This window comes from Empidonax traillii, unplaced genomic scaffold (genome assembly GCF_003031625.1).
Source record: "Empidonax traillii isolate 1590-97213 ecotype Southwest subspecies unplaced genomic scaffold, ASM303162v1 scaffold1413:size212259, whole genome shotgun sequence".
NCBI lineage: Eukaryota > Metazoa > Chordata > Aves > Passeriformes > Tyrannidae > Empidonax > Empidonax traillii.
In genome coordinates, this window is record NW_020956606.1 from 5292 (window position 1) to 27567 (window position 22276).

General features: G+C 47.6%; 1 protein-coding gene across 1 annotated transcript in view; it reads right to left on the reverse strand.

Moving 5' to 3' along the window:
- The window catches only part of LOC114069982 (arf-GAP with GTPase, ANK repeat and PH domain-containing protein 2-like), a 52376-nt gene that overhangs the window by 4233 nt on the left and 25867 nt on the right, over positions 1-22276 (reverse strand). The window contains exons 2-6 of the mRNA XM_027907153.1: positions 20667-20725; positions 16592-16679; positions 15939-15950; positions 3578-3663; positions 81-222 (exon numbers count right to left, since the gene is read on the reverse strand). Of these exons, the coding sequence (XP_027762954.1) occupies positions 81-222; positions 3578-3663; positions 15939-15950; positions 16592-16679; positions 20667-20725 (387 nt within the window). The remainder of the gene's footprint in view (positions 1-80; positions 223-3577; positions 3664-15938; positions 15951-16591; positions 16680-20666; positions 20726-22276) is intronic.

Genomic DNA, 22276 nt, shown 5'->3' on the forward strand with positions numbered 1-22276 from the left:
CCTCTCACGATGCCCCGGCCCTGCCAAAAAGGAGCCTCTGTGGTCAGAAAAGCAGCCCTGGGAATGCAGGCTGCCCTTACCCTGTGTCCCCACCAGGACCATGGGGATCTCGCTCGTGTTGCGATAGTTGGCCATGCGGCTGTAGTAGTGGTACACGGTCTGGAAGCTGACCTCATCCTCCAGGCTGAAGACAAAGATAACAGCATCCACCCACATGGCAAACTGCAGGGGGAAAGCAGAGAGGGCAGGCTGTGAGAACAGCAGCACAGAGGGGGAAAAGAGGGAAAAAAAAAAAAAAAAGAAAAGGAGAAACATTCTTACCTTCCTCGGGGGGGAAATACGCATCAGAGAAACTGAGGGACAATAACTAAAGCCTTAAATCAGCTTCTAAACTGATGACTGTCCTCACTCTGCAGGGGATGGGGGCCTGGGATGCTCCCCACGCTCACAACAGCATCCCTCCCCCTCTGGGGCCTGATACTACAAGCTCAGCTCCCATCGGTGCACGCTGGGTTTGGTTCACAGTAAACACGGCAGGCCCAGGTGTCCCAATCTGTGCATTTTAAATCTCTAACTCTTATCTTCAGGCACGTGACTTAGTGTGGTGTTTGCCCCACTCTGGGATCTCCATGCATGCATGCTGATATTGCCAGGAGAAGCCTTGCTGGGAATTGTCACATCCTGACCAAGACCCCAAACCCCCACTCATTTGAGGTTTCCAGTTCTTCGCTCTCCACTGAGCCAACAGCCCCGAATGCCTCGTTCTGCTTTCAGGGGAAGAGCATCAGTGGCCTGCTAAGAGACATGCAGGTGCACAGGCCAAGGCAGGGTGCCCTCAGGTGACCATGCAAGTGGGAAGGTTCCAGCTCACAAGTGAAATAAGACTGTTTGAAGACATTTAACTCAACGGTGAATGCACACAGGACATCAAGGAAAGACTGAAGTTAAGCTTACCTCGCTGCCTTTATTTTTGCCTAAGTGGCTCCATTCCTACCCAAATTTAGAGCAATGGAAAGAAGCTTCAGCCATGGGCATTTTCATGCTCTGTGTGTTATTACTGTGTGTCAGGAACACTGGGGGGGGGGGGGGACACTGAACAGGGAGGGCTGCAAGGAGTGTAAAAACAGCCAGAAATGTTCTGAGGTTTTCAAGACAGTCAGGAAGCCAATGTTCCAGAGGGTAAGGACAGGACTGGTTACACACAGCGCAGCTAACTGCCAGCAGAAGCTCAACCACCACGCTGGGAAATTTCAACTGTTCAACCCAGAAGATGGAACCAGAGGAACTGGAGGCAGCAGCACTACTGTGGGTTTGGGTCTCATTATGAGCAGTTTTCACTGATTGGACTCAGCAACATCATGCCAAGAACTCTTCCCTACAACTGCAACATCCTTAAAGTCACCCTAATCCTTCTGAGTATTTGCTCAGTGTGCAGCAGCAGCAGCCTTCTAATGAAGATCATTTTAAAGCATCCACAGATTTATATAATGCAGTTCCTCCAGACACAAAATATTTCCAGTAATTTCTTATTTCATTTTTTTTTTTTATGTTGAAATAAAGCTTAATCTTGGTGGATATCAGGCCTGTGGTACAGAAAAACCAAGGAATTCTGGGAAACACACAAGGTTTGGAAAATGCTGGATGTCTTATCCACAGCACTGTGCAGGGAATGGCTTGAAATAAGGACAGGTCAGCTGCTGTAACACAAATCCATCCTCAGAGTGTGTGTGAGCAGAGCTGGTAGTTCTAGGAAAGCCCAGAACCAGATTATATTGAAAAAAAAAGCTTTACATTCCAAAAAAATAGCATGCAACAGCCTGTTCTAGGTCAGTTACTATGTTAATTGGGTTTTTACAATAGGAAAGTGAATTCTTTTCAACTTTGAGCAATTTCATCTCAGGCAAAGAAAAGAGAGATCGTAGACCCACAAAGCAAGTCTTCAGGGGAGTTTGTTTTCTGACCCTTCCTGCCATAAAGAAGGGGGCAACAACCTGGGGAAATCTCCCTGGCCCAGTGCCAGGAACAGCACAGTTCAACTCCTTACTTATTACATACTTACATATTATAACTTATAACATGGGCAGGGACACCTTCCACCAGACAATAATAATTAAACCCCCAAGTTCACCTCACCCAGATCAAAAGCACACCCTGTGCCTGTTCCTTAGCCTGCCCTTAGCTCAGACAAGCTCTGAAACCCCAATTCTCAGGGCAGAAAAACATTTCCCATTGCTGTGTGTACCTTAACACCTCCAGCATTCATGTTTTTAGATGAGTGAATGCTCTCTTAAGCACCAGGGCCTGGGAGCTCGTGGGGAGCTTCAGCCAAATCCCTCCCAGCCCCAAACAGAGCGCTCCTTGTAGGCTCCTGCTGACAGGGCTGCAGATGTGCCAGCAACACTCTTTTTTTTTTTTTTTTTTTTTGTCCTTTAACTTCCTTCCAGGATGTCTCTCTGGGTTTCCATTTCCTCCACCTCCTTTCTCTCCCCCCTTTGTCCGGGCACCTTCCCCTCCTGCAGCTGAAGTGGGGCACTGAAACCCAAGCTGCTGCTGCTGGCAGCGCTCCCCTTCAGCTGCTCCTGGTGCTCAATTATTGCTTGTTTGGAAGCTGATCCATCCCTGAACAGCCCAGCAAAGCAAGGACAGCAGCAGCCAACACACTCAGGAAACTCTGCAGGTGCCCAGGTGAGGAGGAGGATGTCCAGGACAAGGATGGTGCCTGCAGACAGGCTGGGTCTGCGCTGATTTAAGCAGTGGCACAGGGGACAGGACAGTGGGGAAGGGCTTCCCACTGCCAGAGGGCAGGGACAGATGGGATATAGGAAGGAATTCTTCCCTGGGAGGGTGGGCAGGCCCTGGCACAGGTTGCCCAGAGAAGCTGTGGCTGCCCCTGGATCCCTGGAAGTTGGACAGGGTTGGAGCACCCTGGGCTGGTGGAAGGTGTCCCTGCCCATGGCAGGGGGTAGAACGGGATGATCTTTAATGTTCCTTCCAACCCAAACCCTTCTGTAACCCTATTAAATCCTGAGGTGTCACCTGCTGTGAGAGAAGGAGGTGACACAGCCCACACAGAATTCCCAGTCAGAAGTCCAGGAACTCAGTGGTGCTGAACTGGAACTTGCCAAGCTGAGTGTGAAACAGCAAAATACGGAAGCAGCAGGGAATGCAAAGGCTTAGACAAGTATGTGTGTCACTGTGTGCACGTCTGCTTTGTATTTTAACTATTTAGAGCCTTAAAATCAGAAGAGAACTTGACTGTAACACGCAATATTGTCACCAGGGGAAGCAAACTGACTGGGCTTTCAAGAGACATTAACGGTATATCCTCACTTACACAGTTTTAGTGGGTAACACCAAATATTTTCTACCCTTTCTACTCTTTAATGCGTCGTAATTGAAATCCCAAACGTTTCCTGAACAAAATCTTCTTCACCTGAGGGCGATGCAGGAATTTTCCCAGCAGAAGGATGAGAGGGGAGCCAGGGCAGAACAAAGCAAAGCCAGTTCTTTTGAAGGGAGGTTTGTGAAAGCAGGCAAAGCGAGGCTTTGGGCTGCCAGGGCTCTCAGAGATGCTCACCTGAGCCTCCGGAGGGCCTCCTTCATCTCTAATCAGCAGCAGGTAGCTTTGTCCATCAACTACTATCTCCTTCTTGAATCTCCCACCTGTCACACAAAGCAGCTCAGTTAGAGAGACAGCAAAGGCACATCACACACCACAGAAAAAGGCTTCACTTGGGGAAAAACGGGCTCCTTAAGCTCTTCTGCAATTAACCAAGTACTGCAGCGTAAGCTGAGTTTACGTGCACACACACAGGAGTTACTTAAGAAAGGTAAGGCAGGTACTTGCCTTATTTATGTATTCATAGACGTGTCTTTTTTATATGTAAAAATCTCTATATAAGTAATAAGGATAACGTGGAGAAAAGCCAGCTACTTTAAAAACTACTTTACAAACAACAACTCCCACGTCAGGTGTCCCTGGTTTGCCATAGGCACGGCTGGAACACTGTGAGTGTCACCTTTGTTTTAGATAATAGTGAGAAGAGTATCTCCAAGAAAGGTAAACATGGGACAGTTGTATGCAAACAGTGTTGCCTGTTGTGACCAAAATCAGTTTTACTGTGTGGATCAGCATTTCCTCAAGGGAAGCCCAGTTCTCAGAGCACACATGGGATGTTATGGAAATGAGAGTTCTATATTCAAACACCACAGTTAGGGGGGAAAATACCAGACACGTGTTAGACAAGAAAGCTACAGTGGTGGTACCTCTGCAGAGATGTGCTAAACTAAGGGAGAACGCCCTGCTGCTGGTTCAGGGGGGATCCCACACCTGCTCTGGACAGAGTGGAGATGCAGCCTTCAGGCACATCCCACCCCTGACCCCGCTGTCCCAGGGAGATGCAGAAGGTCCAGGCGCTCTGAACACCAGAGAGGCACCGACCCCAAAGCCCAAGCACCTGCTCCCTGCCCTCCCCTCTCCCCTGGCTGGGGGGGGACTGCAGGCCTGACCCCAGGCCAGGCTTGGCATTGCCTCCTTGGGGGTTAAAAGCCTATTTTGGGCACTCTGCTGTCTCCCTTCCCAATGACAAATCCCATTTAGAGCTGCTGGTGTGACCCAGCCTGAGCCAGGATTAGCAAACGTGGCCCGAGTACCAGGGAGGCACTGAGGCTCCTCTGCTGGAAACAAACCCACTCTTATCTCCACCACACCAAGATAAAACACTTCTAGCAACACACCCTAAACTTCTCCCTTCATCCTTAATTTTCTTTAAACCGGAATTATTTCTAATTTGAACCCTAATTCCCAACCACACACACTTTAAAACTCATTGTGCTACCAAACCACCACCTTTAAACACGTGGTAGGTGAGTTAGCCAGCAAACACAGGGCAAGGCTGAGCCTCCAAACACAACAATTTGCACAAAAATCGCTGCCTTAGGGGGGAACACACCACACTGGCTTAAACCCTCCCGTTCCCCAGCCCAACCACGGCAGCAGCTCTCAAACCAAGATCACTTTGCAGTTCAGCTCTGTGCAATATTTAAGCGTGTTTGAACACACTTTGTGTTTAATGAAAGATGTAAGGATGGGGGTGGTGGCTGTGGTTTTCTGTTGGTTTGTGGGGTTTTTTTGTTTGTTGTTTTTTTTTTTGGTCGTCGTTTGTGGGTTTGGGGTTTTTCAAAAACCTTTTCTTTATAAACCTACCCCATCATTATTACTCTGTCAGCCCTACTAAACATGCAACAGTCTGGGCTATCACATTTCTGGCTGTTTAATGGCACAGAAGGAGCAGGAGAGCTACGTATAGATTTTCATTTCCCTCACAAACTGGATTTCAGTTTTGCCTTCGCAGATCCAGTGGCAGATGAATATATACAATTAGTGAACTCGAAAAGAACAATCAGCCGTAAAGCTTGTAAAGGAAAAAACTAGTCTGGGCTCTCAGGAACTGGATTTCTATTAATCAGATCATTATTTCTATATGTTGTCAATTAACTGCACGTGCTTCACTCTCAAGTGTTAAACAAGATGAATTACTTAATATAGAGCCCTCCAGGGAGGCTCTTGAAAAGCTGTAAGTAACAATGGCAATGCACTATAGACGTGATTGGAGAGTGAGAGTTCTGCCTAATTGCCATTTCCTATTTCCTTTTTTTAAACACTGAAAGTTCACCCAGATTAATTATGAAACACCACGAGCTGCACGAGTTTCAGAGCCAACTTGTTATTCCCCTGGCCAACAGGACGCCTTGCAAGTCTCACTGTTATCTTCAGAGGAGGTGCACACAAGGTGAAATAAAACACTCGGGCAGAGGATTGAAAAATAAAAATATTCAAGTGTATATGCCCTGATCAAGTGTGAGCACTGAGATTTATTCTTCTTGGTCACTACTGATTGGGGTGGTGAGAGCAACTTGGAGAAGGGTACTACATCTAAAAAATACAGCCTGAAGTTATCCAACAGCTCTTTCCCTACTGGAATCCACACTGAACACCCAGGCTCGTGGACCTGGCCCATGCCCTCCCCAAAAGCACTGTGTGTGGAGCTCAGCACAACCACAACATGTTGTTATTTCCAGGATTAAATTCAGATCTTGACATGCTGCCCCACTTCACCAGGACTGTCACACAGTCAGTTCACATCTACTCAAAGTGGCTCCTTCATCCCTGAAAGCTGGATATGCTCATTAGCTGGAATAAGTCACATCCTCCATTTCTGTTTGGGTTTTCGGCATTTCACTGTAAATAGTTTAAATTTAATACCCCCCCAACCAAACTCTTTAACAAAAGGACGACCTGCATTTCCGTTCTGTTCTAAATATTTCAAGTCGAATCTGCGGACCCAGAAACGTAACAGCGAACTCGCGCTCACCCCTCAAACAAGAATCATTTTATGCAAATCTCAGCTCACAGCGGGATGCATCCCTGGCAACTTCTGTGTCCAAAGCACTATGGAGCCCTTATCATGGGCACACCACAAAATTAGGAGCTGCACAGGACAGAGATGGAGAGAACCTCTCTCAGTATGAAGCATTTACACAAACAAAGGCATAAACAGTGAAGAACATACAGAGCAAGGCTGTACCTGTAACTGCAGGATTAAGGCAAACAATAAACTGATTCTGCCTTTGAATTTGAGCCTCGATGAGACCCATCACTGGTTTGGGGAAAGCAAAGCAGGGCCAGGGCAGTGATTTTGGGATGGTTCAGTTCAGACAGCACCACGGTCACTGTTTTTTAAGAACTTACACCTTCGGAGTTTGTAAAGCACCGGAGGGAAAGAGGAATTAGGGAGATCAGGCAGTTCAAATATTGAATTACAGCAGCCTGTAAATACACCAGGATGTCTCCCACAGCTACAAGACACCCCTGTATTTTCCTAAACATCCGTGGATATGACGGAGACACGAACTGCTGCCTGAACCACCGACACCAAGAACAAAGAAATGACCTTCTCAATTTAGAGGAGGAGCTCCAAACCCACAGCACTGTTCCCACGGGATGCACTCGCCCTGCTCTAGCCCCATCAGTGCTGTTACACACACAGTTTTTTAATGAGGGAATTTTTCCCAGCTCCCAGATGTACCTGGGAGGTCACAGGGAGACAGGCAGCACAGGCATAGGAAAGCACGTTATTCCCACCTTTCCAGGGCTAGAACATCATCCATTCACACTAACACGGTACCAAATCTTGCAGCAGGTGGCAAACATCGCCCCTGTGCCCAAACCCACCGGGCACACAGAGTGGGACTTCTGAGAACACCACAAACCACCCCGCTCTCTCCGGGGCATCCGCCCGGATTCCTGCCATAAAACACTCCACATAAATACACTGCTTTGATCAACACAGAGCTGAATAAATTCTGTGCATCAGCAATTTCACAGCCCCGCCTAAAGCCCCAGCACAAATCAGAGCATGGGGCTGGGGGGGTGGGATCAACAAAAGCCTCCCAATCTCATTTTCACGCACGACGCTCTCTAGGTTAGCGCTCAGAACCGGCACTGGTGCAAGAACTGTCCAGGAGGAATTGATATTAACTGCAAACACAGCACACACCTGCAATCAGGGGTGCTGTGTGTCACAAAAGCTGGCTGTTACACGGGGAATTCCAGGGCTGGAGGTTTTAATCCAGCTCTGGCAGCCCGGCCGGGAGCTGCTCCACTGCGCAATTGCTGATCCTCCCACCGTGTCCCCAGGCCCTGCTGCGCTCCCCAGGCTTCTTCATCCACGGGGATGAAGCTGTTTGGCCATAGGAGACAGATAAATTCGGGGGGTTGGCCACAAACAAACCCAGGCAGCAGCTGAACGCTTAAACCCTGGCGGGGCGAGGCAGGAGGTGGGACCGAGCAGCAGCTCTGAAAGCCTGGATTTCATATTCCCAGTGGCACGTGCATTCTGACAGCAGCAGCCAGTTGTCTCACACATGCACGCTCTCCCTCTGCCTTTTTCTTCCTCAGAAGATGGGAAGGAGTGCCAAGAATCCGGCTCCTCGTCAGGGAAACACGGGAAGAAAATCTCCATTCAAACATCTCCATTCTCCTTCTGGTTTGCTGCTCCCAAGATTTTTATTCCAATAAACTACTCCAAAAATGTTTTCCTCAGCATTTCCCCAGAAAGCACATTACACTACAGCAAGGATTCGAACCCTACAAGCAGGATTTAAAACTAAATTTACATGTGGTTGAGCTGGGTCAAGCGTTTAACCACAGAAGTGCAAAAGGCTGGGGAACCACCACTCTCACGTGACCCACAAGCAGATCTCTGCACCAGGTTCCCAAGAGGTAAAAAAACACCCAAAAGCAACCTAAATTGAGCCCTTCAAACCCCACCATCTGCTTCTCCCAGTGTGTCTAGGACATAGTTTAGGAGATACATGGACAGGTGTCTCCTGGAAGGACGAGGCCATACCTTTTAAGGACTCAGGAAAACAGCTTCTACTTAAAATAAATAAATAAATAAATAAATAAAATTAGCTACTCAAGTTGCACAGAATCACAGAATATTCAGAGTCGGAAGGGACCCACAAGGATCATCAAGTCCAACTTCTGGCCCTGGACAGAATCAGAGGCCAAATTTAATGCCATTTACTAGGGGTTAGATGGAAAATGGAGAGGTGGGAGGTTCCATGCTGAGGACAAACAGAGGCAGTTATGCTGAATGTTATTTTTCAGAGGTCTGTGGTCTCAATTCCAAGCAGCAGAGGATGTAACTGGTAGAGCAGTGGTAGCCCTGACCCACATGACTGGCACTGCAACTTCAGGAAACAAGGGACAGAGTGACATCCTGCTGCCACCCACTCTTGGCTCAACACCAGCAGTGCCTCCCATTACCCTTAAACAGCTGCAAGCATCTAAGGAAACAGAAAACCCCAAAACCCCCCTGGTGTTTCACAGGCCAGTATGTGGAGAGCATTTATGGCAGCCAACCCCATGTTACTACACACAAACCAGTTCAAGAGACATTTGGGTGCAGGGAGGGAATAATTCCCCAGCAGAGTCTCTGTCTGACAGAAGAACTTGGCAAAAGGAAAAGCCAAAAGTAGAGTAAACTTCATCCTCTGGCCATCCAAGGCCAGGTTGGATGGGGCTGGGAGCAGCCTGGGATAGTGGGAGGTGTCCCTGCCCAAGGTAAGGGGTGGAACAAGATGGGCTGTGAGGTCCCTTCCAACCCCATCTGTGATTCCATGGTAAACAGGCCAAGATCAGATCCAGCGCTGCATCTCGAACAGAGGGGAGAGGAAGCAACCAATTAACCCCCAGGATAAATGAGAAAAACACCAGAGCCAGGCTCGGAGCAATCACGTTTCCTTCGCTCCGCGGAGACGGGAGCAGAGCGGCGCACGTTCTACTTTCACTACAAAGCTTCCTGCAGCCAGTGCAGACTGTGCTAAGCCAATTAGAATAAAACCACTGTCCTGTGAGTGCAGACATAAAGGAAAAAAAAACCACACTGTCCTCATCGAGTGACTCCTCTGGAAAAAAAAAAAAAAAAAAAAAAAAGAGGGATGACACCAAAGCAAGTTTCTGCGGGAGCTTCACCCCTCACGCACGCAGCTCGTTAACAGCCTGGAAGATGGAAGCAACACAGGCTACTTAATTTCTAGATAATGAAGCAGGAGGGACTGCAATTACCTTAGAAAATTGGATTGTGCTTCAACGTGACCGTAACGAGTTGGAAAAACAGAAGGGGGGGATGAAAAACAAAAGCAGCGTCACGGGGCCAAGTGGAGGGACCAGCTCCCTGCAGAGGGATGGGGCAGGATGGAAAAACCCTCTGGCACTGCAGAGAAGCAGCGGGGAATTCCTTGTCCTAGCCCGTGTCACCATCCCAACCTCAGCCTGAACAGTCTGGGTAGGGCACCCCATGGGAAGACAAGGACCAAAAAGGTCTGCCTAGAAAATACCCAGCGAGAAAAATAAGTGTTTTACTGACAGCAGGTGCAGAGCGTTGCTTACACATCACACCCACTGACTGTAGGCACGCTACAAGTCTAACTTTAAAAGCTTATTTTTATCAAGCCAGCTGGAGGACAAACAAAAACCCAGAGTCAGCTTCTCTGGGCAGGATGTGACAGCACTTCAGCACACTCCTACCTGTTTCCACCGCCGGCCTTTTCAAGTTTTAAAAAGCTTGACGCCCCAAACCACCGCTTTCCAGACAAAGCTCCTCACAAAGCCAGCCCCCTGCTCTTTTTTGCTGCAGTTCTTCCAAAGTTGCCTTACCACACATTTCATCTTCCAGGCAAACCCACCTTTTTAACCTAACACAAAATTCAGCTGCTCAAAGTTTCTGTTTGACTTCACAGCCTTCCAACATCATTTCAAAGGTTTTAACCTAATTACTACCAAACCCTAAACAATAATGTACCAAACAAAAAATAACCAAGATAAGCCAAAAACTTAACTCCTAAAAGCACTGAAACCTCAGGTTTCAAGCCCTTTTTAACCTCTCTTTTTTTAAACATCCCTTTGTTTTTTATACATAGTTTACAGCCAGCTTCTAAATTACTGTCCTTTCATTACAGTTTCACATCACAAATAGGAACCCTGAAGTTAGAACTGGCCTTGGCTGTGATTCTACTATAATCTGCCCTCCCTAAAATGGGTACCAGCACAGTGACATCCTGTGCAAATCAACGAGACCGCTGAGAATTCGTCACACTGTGAAGAAAATGAGCTCCCTCCCATGCCCTGCCTTCTGATACAACTTCCCAAAACGACAACAGATTTTAAGGGAAGGCAGAAAAAAAGGACAGTAAGAAATCAAACACAAGCTGAAACGAGAAACACGTTCAAAGAGCACGTTAAGATTTGGGCTTTGGGGATCGGGAGTGGAATAATGGGCTACGTTCAGAAATACACCCAGGACTGATATTTGAGAAAAAAAAGTGGAAGGCAGGTCCTTCTTCCAGCAGTAGCCACTCCAAACTGGCTGCTGACTCAGCAGCAGAAAGCAGGGAGCACCGGAGAGCTGGAATCCTGGAATCACAGATTCAGTAAGGCTGGAAAAGCCCTCTAAGATCCACAACTGACCCAGCAGTGCCAAAGCCACCACTAAACCACGTCCCCAAGCGCCACATCCACGTTTTTGGAACACTTCCAGGGATGGTGACTCCACCCCTGCCCTGGGCAGCCTGTTCACAGTTCCAATGCTTTACAACACTTTGGGTGAAGAAATTTCCCCTGATATCCAATTTAACCTCCCCTGGCACAGGTTGAGGACATTTCCCCTGTCCTGTCGGTTGTTACTTGGGAGAAGCCACTTGCACTGCTATAAGAGCAGCTGTAAACCTGCAGTACAGTCTGAACCTGGGACACAACATTCCAAGGAGCCTTTTAGGAGAAGGGCACAAATCCTACAGACATCATTCATTCCCAACCTTGGAGTATTCAAGGTGCAACACACGTTAAAGGCATCACCTTAAAGAGCCGAAAAAAGGGAAGCCCCTCGTAGGAAAATGCTTCTTCAGCACCTTCTCCCCGGGAAAAGAGCAAATTCTCGAGTTCCTTCCTTTAATTATCAGAGTTCCTTATTTGTGTGGCACTTGAAACAGTCACCAACTCCACCACGGCTGGAACAGAGAGGTTTTCAAAGGATTTCTCTAACCCACACAGGCAGTCCCAGGAGGAGGAGGAGGAGGAGAGGGAAGGGCTCCAGAGGGGAGGGGGGCAGAATACATAAACATTTTGTGCCTTTTATGCTAAGCCTGAAAGGCTCCAAAAGCCCGGGAGAGCCCACTGCAGCAGCACTTTAAAAAGGATCAAAAAGAGACAAGTGCTGTTTCATATCTGGGTGTCAGCACGAAATGCCAAATGAAAACAATCGGCCGACGCTGCTTTAAAAGAAGGCAAGACAAAGAACTGGAAACGGGGGATTTGGAAACAGGAGTGTCGGGTCGTCCCTGTCCCCTGCACACGTGTGGGTTTACACACAGCAGAACTACTCAGGTACCTCCAGCTGCCTCAAAGCTGGAGCTTTTTTCACAAGCAGGAGTTTGGTGCAGCATTGAAAGGATCTGTGAACAAAAAGCTTTGTAAACACCGAAACCCACGTGCGAAATTTCAGCTTCCCTGTGGCTCGAGAACCTCAAAATGTGGTTTTAAGGTTAACGTGGCTTTTCTGAACTCCCGTGCACTTGGCACTCCTGCAAAAACCTCCCCGTGCAGGCACATAAACAAGCATGATGTGAGCGTGTAAACGTGTGTGATGGTCAGCTTCTGGGATCCCAAAAAAGCGTGGATGAAAAAGCAAGACTGCTTCCAAGACAAGCACCTAAGGACATCCTCGGGGGACACATTTCCCTGCTCTTCATTTGCATCTCAGCCAGCTGCTTGCTGAGAACAGAGAGCACAGATTAGTCTGGGGCACATCCTCTCTTTATTCAGCAGAGATCAAATTGGGGTGTTTATACTAAATATGGCCTTCCTACTTATTTGAAAAAAAAAATATTAACTAGATAAAAATAGCTAGCGGCTTCTGTCAAGAGACTGGCAACCTTAGGAACCTAATTGTTCCCAGCAGGAAGGATTACATGAATCACAGGGAGATGGGAACAAGAGTCAGAGCTACAGAAGGGAAAACTGTGCAGTTCTGCTGCAGCTCCCACGTTCTATTCAACCCAAAACACCAAAAAGCGTGAGCGCCTCATGGGGTCCCAGAATCTCAAAGGGTTTGGCTTAGAAGGGACCCCTAAAGCCCATCCCATCTCAACCCCTGCCACGGGCAGGAACACCTTCCACTATCCCAGGTTGCTCCAAGCCCCATCCAGCCTGGCTTGGTTTTTCTTTCTGTTTTTTTTCCCAGAAGCAGCTCCACTCTTGGATTCACCCCAGCAAGGGAAGAAGCCTCAGACCGGGCTGAAGCCACCTGGCAGGTCATCCCAGTTAATAGACTGTGCTTGAACTTTCTGCACAGATATTGTGTAAGAGCCTGTAACCAGACAAAACCTCTTAAGAGGATGGGAAGGAAAGCAGCTGAAATTTTAAAGCAGTCTGCCTCAATCCTCCTTGCATAATTACCCTCTGCTGGGGAAGAACGGGGCAGAAATAGTTACTAGAGACAATAAATTGAAAAACATGGACATCCATCCCCCAAGATGTAATTTCTACACAGAATCAGAATCCTTTAGGTTGGAAAAAGACCTTTAAGATCATTAGCACATGTTTTTGTTACAGGCTGGGAACTTATCTTTGTGATACTTCCATCGCATTCTTCAAAGGGAAGGCTGAAGGTGACACCTGGTTCAGCATTTTAACAATAACCATGACCATCCCTGCTATTTTATGACCATTTCATGACCATTCCTGCTATTCAAAGGGATACCCTGTTCACTGTGCTACTGAAAAAAGTTATTTGGTGAAAGCTGCAATAGTATAAAATTATTTTTAGGTCAAAGTTGGAGAGAAAGCAAATGCTCACAGCTTTCTGCAGAACACCATTAAAAGGTTTTATTCTGTGGCTCTTACTGGGGGAAAATTTCATTTTTATTACAAGTTCCTCCACGCACAGGAGATGAAACGTCTGACTGCAAGAGCTACTTGCTGCCTCGAGTCAGGATGCTGGATGGGTTTTATGTCTTTGGAAACACAGAACCTATTTACTCCACATGAAAAAAAAAAAAAATAAATCTTAAATATGCCATAAAGTACATGGAGGAAAAAAAACAAAAAAACCCTCCTTTTTCCTCATCCCAGCTGAGACACCTTGGACAATTTATCTTCCCTTTCTTTTTTTTTTTTTATTATACTCACTGGAAAAAAGGTGCTGAAATAATCATGATATGGCTTAAGACACAGCAGAGGTGCAGAAAAGCCTTCAAGTCACGTTTCACACCTCGGTGGCTTTTTGGAAACAAAGAGTAACAGGATCTCCTGGCACTCCCTATTCCTGTAAAATTTCAGCCCACCTTGGTCTGCAGAGAACTCGGCCTCAAATTCCACACCCCCAACATTTTTGTTCCTACAGGTAGAATTCGGTTTTAGTTGGGGGGAAAAGGAAGACAGACCAGGCTTCTTCCCACACCTTACCTGATGTTTCAGCCTCTCACACACCCAGCAGCAGGAGTTTGTCTTCCAATCACTTGGAAGGTACTTAAAAGATAAAAAAAAGTCACCAGGATTCCCTATTTCCCATCGCTTCCTTGTTGTACCATCAAAAAAACCCAAAAACTGGAAGTCCCAGCCTGCTGAGATTGCCACTCACTGCAGGGTTAACACATCACTTCTTTCCTTACATCCAAATCCATCTGATTTTACATGTGTCACGCAGCAGCACAGCCATGTGCATGCTAAGTATGCAGAGGAAGAGTCTAAAAGCAGATTTTCTTCCTTAAAAAAAACCTTATACTTGGAGAAAACAAAGGTTTTCATGTTTCAAACACACCGGGGACTAAAACGAGCTGTGAACAGAAATGAAAGTCGGGCCAGACAGGGAGAGAAAACTCCTCTACCCACTAAGGTGAGTGCTCCTCTTGGAGAGGAGCTGGTGAAATGTCTCACCTTAAAGAGCTGAAGGGAACTTGAAACCATCTCCACATAAAATTAATTTACTGGAAGGCTGCAGCTGCCTCCAAGGGCTCCAGGACACACAGCACCTGGCTGATTCCAGGAGGGTTTCGTGGCAACTGGAGCCACGTAGGGAGGCAAAGGAGAGCACAAAGAGCAGTCCCTGGTCCTCATCACCACTGGCACGAGGAGCAAGACCCATCCCCTTACCCACAGGGCACTCACTGCATGACCCCTGACAAATGGAGCTGTTGGGAAGCCACTCACAGTCAGAGCACTTGGGGTTTTCTCCCCTAATCAAGCAGCTGACACCTCAGCAGTCCCACATCCATCCCCTTCTTTATCAGCTGAACAACCCAGCACCTTTATCATCCCTCAGAAATGAGGGGTCTCTGATGTAAAGGGTGACACTTGGCACGCTGTGTGGGACTGTGCTTGGATGACAAAAATCTATCGAATCACCACTACAGGTATTTACTAAGGGTAGTTTCTGTGGGTTGAACCTCCTTCAGTGTTAACTAGATTGGAAATCTTCACCTTCTCCCTCACACAAGGCGAATTAGAGCTCTTAATTATTCCAGTTTTCCTCCTGTTAATGAAATGCAGCAGTGTCATTAGTGAGGCCTGTCAGCTACACTTGCGTGGCAGAGAAATGATTTGACGCCGCTTTTGTCATCTAATCCTTCCAGGGAAAAACAGTGGGAACGTCACTGTAAATAAAAATCCTTCGAGACAAAGAGGACAGATGGCAACGCTCCCAAGGAATACCACCTCGAAGATCCATCCTTCAGGAGGAGAGGGCTGCCAGCCCTGGCAACAGCCAATAGGTCAGAGTCTTGCAAGGAGAAAACAGCCCCAAATATTTTCTGCTCGTGAAGAGATGTTGGGATGCTGATTTTTGCTGAAGGGTTGCTGCAAATCGGTGGATCTGCCCCTCACATCACCATTTCCCACTGTCAGCATCCAGAAACAGGATCTACACGTAGCTTTATTATCATCAATCACTATCAATTATCATTATCAGTTCTAGCTACAAAGCAGCAAAAGCATTTAAGGCAAAGTTAGAAACTGAAACCTTCACTATTGCTCCAATTCCACACAAAAAAAAAAAAGCCTTGTCCATCCCTCCCTTTCCCTCTCCTCCCACTTGAACTACAATTCCAGGCTGTTAAAATGTCATCTGTGGAGCTGAACAGCTTCCTTTGGTAAGAGTTAATTAGGAACAAATGTTATCAGAGATGCATGAAGCTACAAACTACTGCTGAGGAGACAACTACAGCAAGAGACAAAAAACAGTGAGATGTACTAGACACTCGAAATCAAAAGGAAACAACTCAAAATGATACACAAAACAAGGAAGAAATGCTCTAGCACAGAAACCGCCGTCTGTCCCTTCCAAAGGGGAGCTGCCATGGAGACAATGTATAGTTACCTGCATCCATATCTGCAAAGAATGGAACAGCCAGTAAGGGAAAGAAGGAACCAGAAATTCAGTGTCTCAGAGTTGGATTTAAAAGTTCATAAGGAGAACAGATAAAGAAAAATCATCAAAAAAGTATTTACTGTAAGATACACCCCGATAAGGTGCTGTGCTGTGATACTTTTGGATTAATGTTAAACACTACACGCTATGCAATCAGAACATTAAAAAGAAGTCAAGACTAAATACTTTAATATATTAAACAATGAACAAATTATATCTTTAGTTTAAGCTCATGAAGTTGTTTCATTCTCCCCGAACCCCAATTCTGCAGAAATCCTCTACTACAGTGACTGTGGCTTTCAACAGCCCCACTGAGAGCAGTCAGCTCCTCTCCACCAGGACTGAGCTTCCCTCCCACAAGGACACATCCTGGGGGGCCAAAGCATTTAAGGATGCTCAGGAGTTAATGGAACAGCTCCAATCACATATCATCGTGCACACACTGAGCTCAGTCTGGAGAACTAACGGAGAAATCTCCCCGAATCCCGAAACAGCAAATCGGACTCTCTGCTGATTCATTTCCGCATGATTAAAAAAAAATGGATCCAAGATGCAGCCTTTACGTGGGGGCAGAGCGATGGTGAGGTGTGCAGGGCACGTACCTTCGGGGGACTCCTCCTGCACGTAGGTGCCCGTCAGGTACCGGTGCACGAGCGCCGACTTGCCACTGGCCAGGTTACCCACGATCCCCTGGACACACAGAGAGGGAACAAAAACCCAGTGCGTTAATCCCTGGGGAAAGGCAGTACGTCCCACAAAGACCCTGAAATAACATCTCAGCCCTCGAGGAGAAAGAAGCCCACACAACTGGAACAGTCCCAGCTGTGCCAAGGCAATGGGAGCTCGGGCTCTGTCCGTAGCACTCCCTGATTCAGGTGCTGAGCAGGGACACCAGGGAACACAGAGGCTTCAGGGAGGGAAGCCTGGCACCTCTTCACTGGGAAACAAACACATCACGGAGTTTTCATACTGGAGAGCACACGCTGGGATTCCCACGGACTCACCTCGAAGCCCACACGATCCGTGTGGCTGTGGGCGGACACATCTTGGCATGTCCACCAGCACAGCACGGTTGGGGCTGGAAGAGACTTTAAATATCATCCCATCCCACCCCCTGCCACGGGCAGGGACACCTCCCACTAAGCCCAGGTTGCTCCAAGCCCTGTCCAACCTGGCCTTGGATGCTTCTCCAGGGATCCAGGGGCAGCCACAGCTTCTCTGGGAATTCCAGCCCAGGCCTTCACCACCCTCACAGGGAGGAATTCCTTCCCAATATCCCATCTAACCCTGCCCTCTGGCAGTGAGAAGCCATTCCCTCTTGTCTTATCATTCCATCCCTTGTCCCAAGTCCCTCTCCAGCTCTCTTGGAGCCCCCTTTAGGCCCTGGAAGAGGCTCTCACATCTCCACCAGGACGTGTTGAAGTCCCTGACTTTACCAAGAAGCTCCCAACCCAACCCAACCCATCTATGCCCAACACCTGCCCGGGAACATCTGACAACCACCAGCAGCACCTGATCCTGAAGCTCACAGGAGTTTTTCTGCTGAGCTGGTTCACTGGCATTTGTTTCTCAAACCCAGGCAGAAGCCACAGCAAGCAGCCCAACACCACGTGAGTTTTCCTGCTGGAGGTGCTCACGTGCCAGAAGACGAGGAGACTCGCATTTTCTGCTGCTATAAAAGGGCACACGGTGCTGAGGACACCGGGGTTTCTGGGGGAGGAGATGGGAACTTGCTTCACCCTTTAAAACAAACCAAGCCTACTCTGTTCTCACATGTTTACTTGACCCTCACCAAAGGTCCAGAACATAAGATCCCTGGAGACAGGATGAACTCTGCTGATGGGCCCCGGATTGCCAAACTGACCGAGGCAGCAGGAACAAGTTACACATCAGTGCACAGTCTCTGCTCCACTTTCCTCATTCTAAGCAGCCCTAAGAAACAGCCCCTCATATCAAAAATTGCTTTCAAGTCCCGTGTGTATGGAAATCAACATCATTTTATATTCTACTTGTGCCAAAGTTTTAACTGCCAGGAACAACAGAGAAGCATCAACGTGGGGTCCAGTGAGAGTGAACATCCTACATACTCTGGCTGTGGATGGGGGTAACTTATTCTACTGAGAGACCCCATCAACTGACTCGAGAAAACAACTTTTTTTTTTTTTTTAAGTATCCCAAAGGTCACATCAGAACACATCATTTTACAGCACTTCAGATTCTCTGACACATTCCTCCTTATAGGGACCCAAAAAGACAAGGATGCCTGTCCTCAAGAGCATTTGGATATTATAAAGCTGCCAACTGATGCCAAAAAACACTGAGATAAAGAGGAGGAACGTGTGAAGAAACCACTAATTCATACAGAATCCCAGACTGGGTTGGGTTGGAGGAGACCTTAAAACTCAACCCTGTTGTTCAGTGCAGGGCTTGGCATCCCAGCTCCAGGTCTCCCAACCAATTGCTCCTAAAAAGCCAGGAGCAGTTAAGTTTTACATCAGAAAAAAAAAAAAAACACCTGACTTCTAATCCAGTTTCTCTCTTCATCAGTATTAATGCTTGTTTAAGGCTGATCCCCCACAGTATGACAAACATGCCAGCATGTTTTCACAGCAGTCATATCCCCCTCTCCCATGTTTTATACACACACTCCCCAACCCCCCCCAGTCATCTCTACTTATTTATGGATTTGCCTGAAACGCACAAAGTTATGACAAGCATCTTAGGGCACAAAAATACCACCCTAACCCGGTTCAGAAAGGAGAAAAATTCAGCTGCAACTCAGTGCTCTTGTCAGTTATGACTTGTGCAACACTGAATCATTTATTTGCATGTGCCAGACACGCTGTAAAACGAAGCCAAACCAATTTGCCCACAATCCTACTAAAGCCTGTCGGGGAAAATGCTTAAATGTACTGATGGCACTCGGCATTTTAAAGCTGCCCTGACTGCACTTTGTGTATTTTTTTTTTTGCAAGACTTCAAGTGATTTTACCCAAAAAAAGGCCCCTCATATTTATTCCGCTTAGCATTTCCTTATTTTACATTTGGATTCCTGGGATCCAGGAATACCAAAGGTCTCACCACGCTCTCGACCATCAGAGAAGCCACCAAAACCCTCAGGGAAAACTCCATGGAAGTATTTGCTCAGCACAAACCAATCCCAGAATCCCAGGATGGTTTGGGTTGGAAGGGACCTTAAAGCCCACCCAGTGCCACCCCCTGCCACGGGCAGGGACACCTTCCACCAGCCCAGGTTGCTCCAATCCCCGTCCAACCTGGCCTTGAAAATCCTTCTGAACGCTGGAAAGAAACCAAGCCCCGAGTGTGTTGCTAAAACAGGAGGCCAAGGCTGGTGTTCTTCCCTCAAAGACGTGTTGAAATACAATCCTTCCCTTATTGCAGCCCTGGGTGCTTCCCCTGCTCTCCCAGAGCAGTTTCTATTCCCTTTGAAATTCTGCAGAGCCCAAAGTGTACAACAACAGCCACCGTAAAATAAATCAAAAATAAAAATCAACCAAACCCCTCAACTCGAAGGGCCTCTCTGCAGAGAGGACAACCTGTCCCAGGGAGCTATTCCCCCCACATCCTGCTCCACAGGACAAAGCTGGGGCTCCCTCCTAACCCTGATCCCCACACCTGCAGGTTTGCTTTTCCCATGGCCCTTTCCATCCTCAGCCATCCCTGAGCTCCGAGGACGAGGCTGGCAGGAAGGGAACGACCCAGAGATGGACCCACAGCCACGACTGCTCCCCGAGGGCAGACGTGCAGCAAGGGCAGAGCACATTCCAGCTGGGGTTCCCAATCCACCCTCCCTGCTGGAGCACAAGCTCACAGGCACAGCTGGTGCTGCTGGAATCCACAACATGCACTGCTCTAATCCAATTATTCCTTTTGGTAACGGTCAGAGTTCTGCTTCCACCCCCGGACAGCCACCCAGGGCATGCTGACCGCTTGCTGATCCATTCTCTGCAGCTCAAATTTGTTCTCCTACCCCTGGTTCAAACACCACAGGGGCAAAACACCCAAGACAAGCACTCCTGTGATGCAGCCTATTACATCACTGCTCACTGTTACACTAAAATCTAGGTTCTGATTCACTAAATGAACCTTCAGAATACATTGTTTTTAAATTCAGTATCAATTCAGGTGAAGTCTTTTAAGAGAGGGGGGAAAAAGACATTTGGCCCTTGAAAAAACGATGAAAAATTATTATGGTGAGATAGAAGGACCTTTATATATCAGCTTCAAACTTCCACCCCCTTCTTACAGACGTGTCAGACCTCCCTCGGGAGCTGCTTTATTGCAACAGCAATAAAAAAAAAAAGGTATCTTTGAAGTATAACTATAAAAACTGAAGATACATAGAGACAGTCCCCTCCCTGGAAGTGTCCAAGGCCAGGTTGGACAGGGTTTGGAGCACACTGGGCTGGTGGAAGGTGTCCCTGCCCATGGCAGGGGGTGGAATGAGATGGCTTTTAAGGTCCCTTCCAACCCAAAGCATCCTGGGATTCTATCATATTTGTGCAGAAGAAAAATGCTTTACTGATTAAAATTCCTTTCTATGTTTGTTTTTTTTTTTTTTTTCCCCAACAGTAGATTTAATGAAGTGTGGAAGATTCACACTTGTGTGTAACATTTTCAGGATGTTTTCCAAGCCAGAAGTAAACAGAAACTCACCACTTTCAGCTCCGGCACGGATCGGCTCAGTGTCCATTCCTGGCTATTTACAAAGGCATCTGTGAAAGAGGAGAACATTCCCAACGTCAGGATAATGACATTTAATGGTCTGCTGCACACAGTTTCATGCCAGGGCTCTGGCTGACCAAAATCCACCCTGATCTCAGGAGACTGACAGCCCACCTTGACAAACACCAGGGGTTTGTATAAAACATACCAAAAAACCCATAATCCCACAAGTGCCCGTTCCACACAGATCTGCCCTCAGTAGGGAGTCCACCTGCCTCATCTGCCCTCGCATTAGCAAGCCCAAACCACCCCCAGGCCTTCAGGGTTCTGCGAGGACTCTTCCAGTGTATCCATGGTCAAACCAATTCCCCGTCCACCTCGACGTGTTCCTTCCCTGCAGGAAAAGCCTTGGACTCGTTGTCACACTAAACAACTCCACAACTGCAGCTGCCACCATCAGCAGTGATTCCTCCCCACAGGTAAATGAGAAAATCTGCTGGTTCTAAAACGTGTTATTTTCTACTGCCCGTCATCACACCCGGCGTCAACAACTGCAGCCACCAGAATTCCTGGGAACATCCCTGCCCAGGGAGGGGAAAAACATCTCTTCAGTCAAAAAAAAAAAAAGGCTATTTTTCTGTAGCACAGCCCAGGCAGAAATCAACCACAGAGCCATTTACTTTAAAATTCCATCAAAACTCCTGGGGGCAGGGGTTGATTTCTCGAAGAACGGCGAATTAAGTTAATCACCGCTCCCGAGAGAAATCAATTCCTTAGGGCTGCACCCAGGTCCGGCCTCACCAGCAACCCCACAGGCAAGGACAGAAATAAGGCTCTACTTCTCCAGCTCCAAACATCATTTTGTCCCTTCCACAAGGGTCTGGTCAGCTGTAAGCACACAGAGTGTGGTGTTTCTGATACAAATCCAATCTGAATATCGATCAAAGCCCCCCTCTCCAAGAGCCAGGCAAACCAGCTGAGGGTCTGTGCCACACGCACAGCATGCTCCTGTCGAGCAGGACAGTCCCAGCTGTACAGGAATCGAACAGCACAGAGTGTCCTGGCATTCCAAACAATTCCTAATGCCACTGCTCCCCCTCCAGCTGAGGGAAAAGGCTCTTGCACTTGGATCTTCTGATCTGGAGAACAAAGAATCTGGAGGCAACCCCCTACCCTCACTAACTCGAGAGACCGTCCAAGCTTTCCCAGTGACCAACTGAAAACATTCCCAAGGCAAACCTGTGTTTTCCATTCTATCTCTATATTAATAAATAAATTACTTTTGCTTCCAAAAGACCCATCAGCCAGGAATTTGGAAGCCTTGCCCAGTTTTATTCAACACAGGGCTTTGTATTTCGGTTGTGAATCGACGCCTGCGTGTACAACGGGACGTGTGTGTTTTTATGGAAACACGGGGGGAAATAACCAGCATTTTGGTGGATTCCAGATCGGAGCTGCCTCCCACACACACCCACTGGTGGGAGAAGGAAAACCAAAAGGCTCAGATAAAAAAAATCAGCACTGGATTTCACCACCAGAGAAAATTCCAAATAGATGGCAGATATCGCTGCCACCAGCTCGGAGAAGCGCAGAAACGTCTC